The 11,282-nt window shown below is 30.8% G+C and overlaps 1 protein-coding gene across 1 annotated transcript; it reads right to left on the bottom strand.

Moving 5' to 3' along the window:
• Nucleotides 1–2,711: 2,711 nt before the first annotated feature.
• On the bottom strand, nucleotides 2,712–3,609 carry LOC127127922 (uncharacterized). The gene is made up of 2 exons (XM_051057193.1): nucleotides 3,339–3,609; nucleotides 2,712–3,243 (listed from the first exon to the last, which is right to left on the bottom strand). The coding sequence occupies exons 1-2, from the start codon at nucleotides 3,434–3,436 to the stop codon at nucleotides 2,970–2,972; spliced, it is 372 nt and encodes a 123-aa protein (XP_050913150.1). The 5' UTR covers nucleotides 3,437–3,609; the 3' UTR covers nucleotides 2,712–2,969.
• Nucleotides 3,610–11,282: the final 7,673 nt, after the last annotated feature.

Here is an 11,282-nt window from a genome sequence, read left to right on the forward strand (position 1 = left end):
TGTTAGATCCTACATTTGGAAAGTAGCTTGTAAGTTAGACAAGTAAAGATAGAGGGGATGAGGGGAAGCCAAGGAAGCATGTGACTCATCTTGGTGATGGATTAGAAAGAAAGGAAAGTGTGGATACACAAAGGAGACCACAACTGGGGTCATCATGTGTTTTTTATAACAAGTTTCCTTAACCCCCAAAATTAGGATCACATGAATTTGAGACAAGACTGGACATGAATAGATATAGATGATGTAAGATATAACTAACATTGTTTGACATAACTGATAATCTAGTGCATACTTTTAAATTGCATTTGATATTTTGCTGCAAATATTTATATTGCTGCAAAATAATTATAAACGAAGTAGACTCGCGAGTGCAATTTGCATTGCGATGCCAATGCAAATACTTCTAATATCATAGTTTTAAACTGCACTTGATATTTAGCTACAAATATTCCAATTTCAGCAAAATAAATATAAATGAAGTGGACTTGCGATTCCATTGCAATGCCATTTCAAATACCTTAGAAATATTTACTTTACGCTGACTATTGATAATACTATTATCTTACTAAATTATTCTCACCAACAAGTATTTCAACTACATGATGTGCTCATTATTCTTGTTAAAGAACACAAACAAGTCTTTTGACCACATAATGTGCTCACTCTCATTCTCTTCCTTCGTGAATTAGGAATTTAATATCACATATTAGAGAACCTGATTGCAAACCAATCTTGATCTAATTAAAATAAGAAAATGTTAGGAGAACGCGCACATTAAATAATATTCGAAATTTTTGTACATACTATTAGATAGTCAACCGTGAGGAGACAAAAAAAAATGACAAGACCCAAAAACAAGGAGGCGTCACGTCACGTCACGCCGGCGTCTTAGTCATTTTGAAAATTTTCAAAGTAACTTTTTTGCTAGTTAGTCCAACCCTAAATGCAGTGTGCATGACAGGTAGACTACACGAATGTTTGAAGAAACAACGGATCAATGATACAAGATCAGAAGAGACCTTAAAATCACACATCGAACCACAATTTTTAAGCATTAGATATATAGATCACCACTCGTAAATATTCAATATTTATCCTATTTATAATCTATATGAGAGTAAACTCATACATGAATGAACAGTGTCACACTCTCAACACGTGATAACATGTATGTATCCAAAAGAGAGAAAAGGATGCTTTCCAAAAGAAAGAATTATTGTACAGTAGTTAGCTGAAAACGACCCTATCTAAAATTGTTAGGACAAATTTGGGGGAACTCTAATTGTCCATCTCTCTTTTTTTTTCTCTTTTATTTCACATGGAACTGTACAAGATTTGGCCGATGTATATGTTTACTGGCACATAGATTTCATTTCTTTGTTGTCACTTCATAAGGTCCCCAACTAGGTAGGAAGCTTACATGAAGGTCAGACAAAGGTTGAAACATGAAAGAGAGAGATTTTATCTATGTGAAAAAACTTCATAGGTGAAATTAATACTAAGGAGATGGAAAAGGTGAAAATAATTGTCCACTTTCAAAACCTCAATGAGAAAGCATTTGTTGGTTTCTAATAAATAGGTAGAACAGGCACAGTGAAGGAGAGGCCTTGTCATTGTGTACTTTGAAGATAACTCACAAACTAGGAGTCAACACTGTACAAACAATTGATAGAAAGAAAACAATATCACATAGACATAAATGTATGGTCTATATACAACCACCAAAACTAGAAACTCTAGTACTTCATCTAAAAACTTTTTCACCATATTTTTATTTTTACTAGACAAAAATTTATTATCACAAAATAAAGTTTTTTTTTCAAAAAAACTAACCCATAATAACTATTAGAAAGTCAAATGCGAAATTCTGAATATCTAAATTTGTCGTGAAAATATTCAATCTAACAATATCCTAACAATATCGTAACAATATTGATTTTTGTAAGTTAATTTAACAGTTTTACATATTAAGATACATTAACATACATGAAACCATCATGTATGATACATTAATTAATGAAAAAGACATGCAAGAAAAATTTATGAGTAGACTTTGACCTATATATTAAAGATATATGGTTCTTGAGATTGCGGAGCACACAGGTTATATTTTATTTATAATTAAAAAATGGAAGAAAGAGTGAGAGAGATTGAAGGGATAATAATAACTTACGTGGTGAAAATCGCCCACTTCTAATTAAAGAAGCTCTTCAATTTCATTGACAATGGACAATAATAGAGAGGTCCTAGCAATTAAAGGCTTTCAATGAATCTGCAAAGTGTTATAAAGAAGCAGAATTCTGGTACTATGATATCTTGCCCCAAAGAAAAAAAAAATTTCCTCCAAAACTTTCAACTTATTTTATTAAATAAATAATCCTAACAAAGAAAAAAAAACTTTGTATTATTCACATTATTAAAAAATATTATTAGCATTTTTTTTTTAATAGAATACTATTGTTCCATCATTTTTCATGCAAGAAACCTATTTCATGTCATGTATATGATATCATGCATTACTCTTGTAATATTTTAATGAAATGAAACAATGAAAAATCATATGGGTAGATTGGTTTTTTTATGTAACCTATTTGTGAATAGTATTTATTAGCAATAAAATATATATGTGAATGTGATTAAAGATATATAGATATAGATATAATTGAGCAAAAAGAAAGAAAGTGGAGATAAGAAGATGAAAATTTATGACATAGATTGAAAGTTACTAGATAGTTTTTTTATTATTCACAACTTGCTGAAAAGCCACTCATAACAAGAGAAGAAGTTGAGAAAAACACTCATAGAAAACACACTCTTTAATTTGTTGCAATCACACTACACGCTATATAGACATAAACAAAACACACACATCTTCTTAACACAAAAGTCACCTATTTTTCATTATCTTCATCATCATCATTATCATCTATCTTCTTCTTGTTCACGTTCACGATTACGATTGCGATTATCTAACACATTACATCCTTGAGAAGCTTGTACCTACGTGTGGCGGTTCGCGGCGACGGAGAAGGACTCTTTCCTTTTTCAGAGCCACTCTCTTCGCGGTCATGCTGTTTCATTATTTTCTCGCCGGAATATTCCGAACGGTTCGTTGTTGCTCCGACGATCTCCGTCGCTGGTTTCTTTGAATTTGAAACTGTATGTCTTGAATTCTTCTCCTCGCTTTGGCACCAATCGCACTGTTCTATCTCCGCTTGTTCTCCGTAGTAGTTGCTACAATACCTGAAAAAAATTAAAGAAATATTAAATTAAATTTTATGATGAATTTCTTAGATGATGATGATGATGAGTGAGAAGAAGAGATGGATGGAACTTACGAGTGTTGGAAGCGGTTGCGGCATTTGTTGCAACGGAAAAGCTTGTCAGGGAAACCAACGTCACCGCACATGCAGCAAACGGTTTGATGATCCACCATTGTTATCGTGTGGTGGAGAGATAGAGAATCAGAGAGTTGTGACGATGGGAAGGAGAAAGAGGGGAATTTGGGAGGTGAGAGTGAGAGAGTTACGGAGAAAGAAGAAAAAATGTGATCAGTGAGGTAAGAGAGACGAAACTAACCCAATAACAAAAAGGAGATAGAGAGAGAGAGTGAAAGTGATTTTCTACTTTATATAGAGAGAAAGAAAAATGTGTTTTGAGTCGGCGTCAATTTTGATTATGTTATTTAATTTATTTTTTTATTTAGTTAATCCCATCCACAGTAATCAATTAATGGCTATACTAATTTTGTTTATTTAATTCGTTTCACAATAATTCAGATTTATATTACTTTTTGAAAAGAAAAGTGATGCATCTACAAATATATATCTCAGTTAAATTAAATTGAAATTTTTTAAAAATTATTTATATAACATGTTAAAATGATGTATTTTTATTAGATTATAGTAAAAAAAATTACACTTTTAGAACATCATCATTAAATCCTTATTTTTCTTTAGAAAATTAAAGATTTATAAATAATATTATAATTTATTTATATTTATTTAACTTAATCAACAATTAAATTAGATTTTACAGTTTTTAAAATATTATAAATTTTTTTCATATTTTTTTTATATTAAAAGAAATAATATAGATATATAATATATGGTAAACTTTTTATAAAATTATATGTCAAAAGTAATTTTTATTAAAAAGTATTTGAAATAATTCAAAATTAAGTGATTTTTTAATTTTTAATATTTAAAATTTTTTCAATAAAATAAAATAATAAAATATTTAAAATTATATTTTAATATAACTTTCAAACTAAATTTTCATTTGAAATTTAAATGAAACTTTTTTTTAAAACTTTTTACATAATTTTTTTTTTTAAAAGTTAAAAGAAATGGGTCCTATACATATATTTTAAAATACATTTTTTAATTAATTGTAAGAAAAATAAGTTTGTGAGAAATGATCTATTTCTATCAAACATACACAATACTAGTTATTTAATCTTATCAAACATAAACCAAATGAATAAAAGATAATAATATAGTTTTATCAAATTAATCTTAAGTACAGATTTTTTTGCCATAATACTAAAAATTGGATCGGGCCAGGCTGATTCTTTGGGCTTTGAGTAGACCCATTGACATTGCCAAGTGATTTTAACTTTTTTTCATATAAATATATTTAAATATGAATTTAAATGAAAATAGATCATTTATTTAATTTTTTATAACAATTTTCTATTTTATAAATTAAAAAATTTGTTTAATGAATAAATTAAGAATTTTGTTCAAGGACGAACCGAGCAAAAGTTGACGAGCATGTGATGCTCAAGGTTTTTTAGAAAGAGAGTGATCGTCGATACAAACAGAACACTCAGAGAGCGATTTTTGAGTGATTTTAAATAAAGGGGGTGCAAGTACAAATCTATTATTGAATTATAAAAGTTAGTCAGGGGCGGCTGAATCCCTCAACAAACGATTCTATTTTTCTTCAAACGATTAGGTTAAAGGAATGTGAGTTTCTTAACTACTTCAAAGAGAATTAAGTACAAACGTGTGAAGTTGAACTACTAGCTTGAAAAATCTATAAAAATAAAGATAAATGATATAAAAGCTTAAATAAGTTGATTGATTGAATGTGTTTTTGAAGTTTTTAGAGTTTGGTATTATAAAGAAAATTATCCTACCGACCATTAATATATAGGCCTACTAAAAGATTGTATCAATCGAATATTTTATAGTGTAGTGCATGATTCTTCCCACTGTATATGGGATATGCACATCTGGTATTTTATTGTTGTTTCATGTCTCTTGACGTGTTTGTGTTTCGTTGATCCTCTCCATAAATTGCATCTTCTTTAGCTCATTGTTCCATTAATATCTATTTTTTTGGTTAAAAATGCTAAAAATAAGGAATGTAAATGTAAAACCAAATTATGAAGTTCCATTGTGCTTTTGACTAAGTTTAGAGTCTTAACAACCAATGTAAACCTCTATAAACTTGAAAAAGTGTTTGTATTATGCCGACTCTGCCGATATTAAGGGACCTAACCCTAAATTCTTCTCTTCGGATGAAAATTTATTTATTTTTAATATACAAAACCGAATTCACATTATAATGAGAGTGATTATGAGATTATACATATATGAAGCGAATTTCAAAAGACTTTGGAAAAACTAATGTTGGTTTATAAGGATAGACGTGAATTCTTTAAATAATATCAAATATTATAGGCTCACTTTAAGTCATATTAGAAAAGTTTGACTTAATAATGTGTAGCTTAATAACAAACGAGTTGGACTAAATTGATTCATTTTTATAGAGAATCCTTCCAGCCACCCCCAATTAAACCTGGCACTGTCCAAATACGTATGAAAAGACAACATTGCCCTTACAAACATTATTTTTATCAAAATTTTCGAAATTTCTGGTTGTTGCAATCTTTTTCTTATTTTGCAATTAAATATAGAGACAGGGACGACACTATTATATAATATTGTTTATCTTCCATTCATGCTACATCAACATAAATTAAAAAACAGTGATAAATAAGAAAATCTAGGCACTATTAAATGATTCTGAACGTTTCATCATCTTTTTTATGTGGTCGACGGACCTTGAAATCTTAGCATTTAACTCGATTATCCCCTTTTTTATCCTACGGCGAATTGATTTCCACGTATCCTTCACATCTTCACCCGTCTTCAACTCAATAAAGTTGTATTTCACCCTCGCGTCAGTATCAATCAAATCTTTACGAAACTCGATCTTTCCCACCTTTTTGTTTTCGGTATTGACCAATAATTCATTCAACTTGGACGTCAGGCCGATGAGAGATGTCGTTTCATCCGGAAATCAGAACTCTACGGGAGGTGAATATCTGTTGAAGTACTTTTCTCCCTTAATCAAAAATTGTGGAAGATGTACTTTTTTAGATGTTTTTATCAAACAACAGATCATCCCCTATTTTAGACAACTTTGCACTTACTCTAGACCACACAAAATTGTCGGTGCGATCACAGTCATCCAAAATTGTTGATAAAATCCTTAGCGTTAAAAATTTCACACAAATAACGCTATCAAAAAATTTATTTTGATTGAAATTTTTGGTATAACCTCATAAATTTCAAAATTTTGAAATTATTTGAAACATATCGAAAATTGTGAAATTTCTGGTATACCCTAATTTACTAAAAATTTTGTTCACACCGAAAATTTTATTTTGACCTATAAAACACGTAAAACTCATTCAAAATACAATCAGAGACAGTTTTAACAATATGAAAATATAGGGGGTCTGATTTAATTAAGGATAAGTTTAATTGAGAGTGTTAAGTTAAATGCTCATTTTTATAGTTGGATCTATTAGGATAAATAAATTCATTTGACAATCTTTATATGTTTGTCTATTATTTATGTTAGTTATATTTTTATTTTTATTTATATTTAATATTTTGTTTTATATATATATATATATATTATATATATATATATATATATATTATATATATATATATATATATATATATATATATATATATATATATATATATATATATATATATATAATATATATATATATATATATATATCTATATATATATATATATATATATATATATATATATATATATATATATATATATATATATAATGCGAATATTATAGTATATAAATCAACTAGTAATTTTCTATTTATAAAAAGTTAATTTTCCATTTATAAAATAGTTTCCATTTTCCATTAAAAATTAATTACATTATTAACGGATATATACAGAAGTAGGCCACACGTAGCTTGCACTCGTTTTCAGTTAGGGCAGGCAGGCAGCCACGAGAGAGTGTGGGAAAAAGACAGTTAGACCCATGGTTGAGGTTGTTCGATTGTAATTTTTTACCTTTTCTTTTCATGTTTTTCCATATTTCTTTTTCAACCCCTTTTGTCTGGTTTGTGCCTTTTTGGAATTGCAATATATAAAAATAGGTAACTATGCCATCAGAGATACTTGCTGCAACTATGACCAATTCAATTCACTAGCACGCTCTGTGCGACGCGCAAATTCTTCTGTATTATTATATTACGCTGCCAAATCCAATTTATGAGTTAACAACTGTTTCGTTGTCTTGGTGGGCAAGTATTTTTTTTCTATTTAATTTTTTTTAAATAACAATTAAAACACACCTTTAAGTTTTATACATTATTGAAAAAATATTGGAAAATTAAATAGGAAGAGAATGGGGGAGGAAAGATATTTTTATACGGTCAATCAATCAGAAATATATGTTTCGCTGAATCACACTTTTAATTTTAAAATAATAATGTAACATGACTGAATGTTATAATTCTATTAGATAATAATATAAAATTTATTTATACCGACAATGCAATAGCTTTTTATATTCAATGTGTTAAAAGTTTTAGATGAATATTTGTATGTTGTGGTTCATTGAACTTTCAAATTCTTCTATTAGTAAATATTTGTTAATGAAGATAAGGTCCTGATCATGTCCACTTAAATCTCATCAACCAATATTTTTGTAGTATCTACAACTATGATCCTGGCAATGTCTCTGAAAGCCATTACAGAGAATGTCACATACTTGTTTCATTGAATATATGGTCACTTGAGCTTTAAGGGTGTTGACACATTGATCTAGAAGGATATGGTGAAAGGGATGGCAAGGTCAAAGAAAATGGAAGAAACTTGCTCTTATTGCTTGATGGAGAAGCAACATAGAGAAGCCAAACGAAAATATGCATCATGGAGAGTCAAGACAAATCTTGAGTTGATTCACTCACATTTGTGTGGACTTATCAAACCTCCAAGGGTGGAACAAGTACTCCATAACCTTTACAAATGACTTTAGTAGGAAAATCTGAAGTTACTTCGTGCATGAAAAGGCTAGTGCTTTCGTTGTTTTCAAAAAATTCAAGGCACTAGTGGAAAAAGAATCAGGTCATCATGTCAAATGTCTTAGGATAGATAGAGTGGGTGAATTTCCATCTATTGCATTTACTTATTTTTGCAATCTTCATGGCATCAAAAGGCAATTGACCACTGCCTACATTCCACAGTAAAATGGAGTTTCAGAAAGAAAGAACAGAACACTGATAAATGTGATCAGAACATAATGGCAGGAAGGAATGTTCCTACGAATTTTTGGCCTGAAGTAGCAAAATGGGCAGCCTATATACTCAACAGAAGTCCTACTTTATTTGTGATGGACATGACTCCATAGCAAGCATGGAGTGGTGTGAAACCTTCAATTCATCATTTCAAGGTGTTTGAGTAGTATAACTTTTGTGCACATTCTTTATGTTGAAAGAAAGAAGCTAGATGTCAAAAGCATCAAGTGTGTGCACTTGGGAATGAGTGATGAATCCAAAGCTTACAAGATATATGGTCCAATTGAGAAGAAAATACTTGGATTATTATGTCACATGCCTAGAAGATGAAGAAGATGATCAATTTCAAAACCTAGTTGTGTTTTGTAGTGGTAATGATCCTCTCACATATGATGAAGCAGTCAAACATGAACAATGGAGAAATACAATGGATCAAGAGATTCATTCTATTGAGAAGAATGACATATGGGATCTAGTCAACCTACCACCATGTGTCAAGAAGATTGGTGTGAAGTGGATTTACAAGACAAGGTGAAATGGAAAGGGAGAGGTTGAGAAGAATAAGACAAGACTTGTGGCCAAAGGGCACTCACAAAAGTATGGGATAAAATATAATTAAGTGTTTTCTCCTATGGCAAGATGCAAAACTATTAGGGAAATTCAAGCTCTTGTAGATTTCAAGAATTATAAAGTTTACTAACTTGATGTCAAAAGTGAATTCTTGCATGGTAAATTGATTGAAGATGACTATGTGGATCAACCCTTAGGCTATGAGAAAGGAGGAAGAGAAAAATGACTATAAATTAAGGAAAGTCATTTATGGCCTTAGGCAAGCTCCATGGGTCTGGTACAACAAAATTTAAGTCTACTTATGTCATGAAAACTTTGAAAAATGCCCTTATGAAAATACCTTGTTTGTGAAGCATAAGGGAGATGGCAACATAATTTTCAGTTTGTATGTAGATGAATTAAACAATGATTAGATGTTTGAAAAGTTCATAAAATCAATGAAAAATAAATTTTCCATGACAGATCTGAACAAGATGAGGTATTTCCTATGAATAGAGGTAAAGTAAGAAAATGCAGGGATCTTCATACATCAACAAAAGTATGCCAAAGAGATCCATACAATATTTGGCATTGATTAATGCAATAAGGTGTGTAATCATATTGTTCCCGGATGTAGGCTAACAAAGGATGAGTGTGGCAAGCCTGGTAATGCAACATATTAAATGCAGATGGTTGGATCCTTGAAGTACGTGCTTGTAATAAAACTTGATCTAGCATATTCGGTGTGCTTGGTGGCTAGATATATGGAAATACCAAATTACGTTCATCTGGATGCAGTAAGAAGAAGACTTGGATACTTGAGAGGAACTGTGGACCTTGATGTGCTATACAAGAGAAATGACATGCTTGAGCTACAAAGTTATCAAATTCATACTATGCATCATTTCAAGGTGTTTGAGTAGTATAGATTTTGTGCACATTCTTTATGTGCAAAGAAAGAAGCTAGATATCAAAAGCATCAAGTGTGTGCACTTGGGAATGAGTGATGAATCTAAAGCTTACAAGCTATATGGTCCAATTGAGAAGAAAATACTTGGATGATTATGTCACATGCCTAGAAGATGAAGAAGATGAGCAATTGTAAAACCTAGTTGTGTTGCGTGGTCGTAATGATCCTCTCACATATGATGAAGCAGTCAAACCTGAATAATGGAGAAAGGCAATGGATCAAGAGATTCGTTCTATTGAGAATAATGACACATGGGATTTAGTCAACCTACCACCATGTGTCAAAAAGATTGGTGTGAAGTAGATTTACAAGACAAAGACTTGTGTCCAAAGGGCACTTACAAGAATATGGGATAAAATACAATTAAGTGTTTTCTCTTATGGCAAGATGCGAAACTATTAGGGAAATTCAAGCTCTTGCAGCTTTCAAGAATTATGAAGTTTACTAACTTGATATCAAAAGTGCATTCTTGCATGGTAAATTGCTTGAAGATGTCTACATGGACCAACCCTTAGGCTGTGAGAACGGAGGAAGAAAAAATGACTATAAATTAAGGAAAGCCATTTATGGTCTTAGGCAAGCTCCATGGGTCTGGTACAACAAAATTTAAGCCTACTTATGTCATGAAAACTTTGAAAATGCCCTTATGAACATACCTTGTTTGTGAAGCATAATGGAGATGACATCATTATTGTTAGTTTGTATGTAGATAAATTAAACAATGATTAGATGTTTGAAAAGTTCATAGAATAAATGAGAAATAAATTGTCCTTGACAGATCTGGATAAGATAAGGTATTTCCTATGAATGGAGGTAAAGTAAGAAAATGCAGGGATCTTCATACATCAACAGAAGTATGCCAAAGAGATCCTTACAAGAGTTGGAATTGATTAATGCAACAAGGTGTGTAGTCATATTGTTCCTAGATGTAGGCTAACAAAGGATGAGCATGGCAAGCCTGCTGATGCAACATATTACAGGAAAATGGTCGGATCCTTGAAGTACGTGCTTGTAATCAGACTTGATCTAGCATATTCGGTGTGCTTGGTGGCTAGGTATATGGAAATACTAAATGACGTTCATCTGGATGCAGTAAGAAGAAACCTTAGATACTTGAGGGGATATGTGAACCTTGATGTCCTATACAATAGAAGTGACATGCTTGAGCTACAAAGTTATCAA

Source organism: Lathyrus oleraceus, chromosome 3, assembly GCF_024323335.1.
Source record: "Lathyrus oleraceus cultivar Zhongwan6 chromosome 3, CAAS_Psat_ZW6_1.0, whole genome shotgun sequence".
Classification (NCBI taxonomy): Eukaryota; Viridiplantae; Streptophyta; class Magnoliopsida; order Fabales; family Fabaceae; genus Lathyrus; species Lathyrus oleraceus.